The 341-nt window shown below is 49.3% G+C and overlaps 1 protein-coding gene across 1 annotated transcript; it reads left to right on the top strand.

The window, feature by feature from the left end:
• Positions 1-132: 132 nt before the first annotated feature.
• PPTG_24986 (hypothetical protein) lies at positions 133-330 on the top strand (the record flags this gene model as incomplete). Its single annotated transcript, XM_008919088.1, has 2 exons — positions 133-175; positions 245-330. Coding segments are annotated over 2 exons (129 nt in total), but the record flags the coding sequence as incomplete, so codon positions are not given.
• Positions 331-341: the final 11 nt, after the last annotated feature.

Here is a 341-nt window from a genome sequence, read left to right as displayed (position 1 = left end):
AGGGCCACCCTCCTACGTAGGACCATAAAACTGAGGGCGTTTTGGCAGAAAGGCACAATAGTACCTGAGGCGAAGGCCGGCACTACAAGCATCTACGACTACATTCGAAGCAACTCCAATCACCGAGTGACCATGGATGACGTCCGCAACCTGACCGCGCGCTTGAAGCCCAAAGGTAAGCCTTCCAGAGCCTGAGAGCAATCTCTCCATTTCTCATTAATTGTCATTGTGTGTGTTGGCACAGCGCTATCGGAAAAAGACGCAATTGCTGAAATGGTTTTGGATTTCGATCTTCAGTCTCCAAAGAACGTGTCTACTGTCAATGAAAACGTCGCAGAGAA

The sequence above is a fragment of the Phytophthora parasitica genome (genome assembly GCF_000247585.1).
Source record: "Phytophthora parasitica INRA-310 unplaced genomic scaffold supercont2.488, whole genome shotgun sequence".
Lineage (NCBI taxonomy): Eukaryota > Oomycota > Peronosporomycetes > Peronosporales > Peronosporaceae > Phytophthora > Phytophthora nicotianae.
Note: the sequence above shows the minus strand (reverse complement) of the source record. Positions and strands in the feature narration are given on the sequence as shown.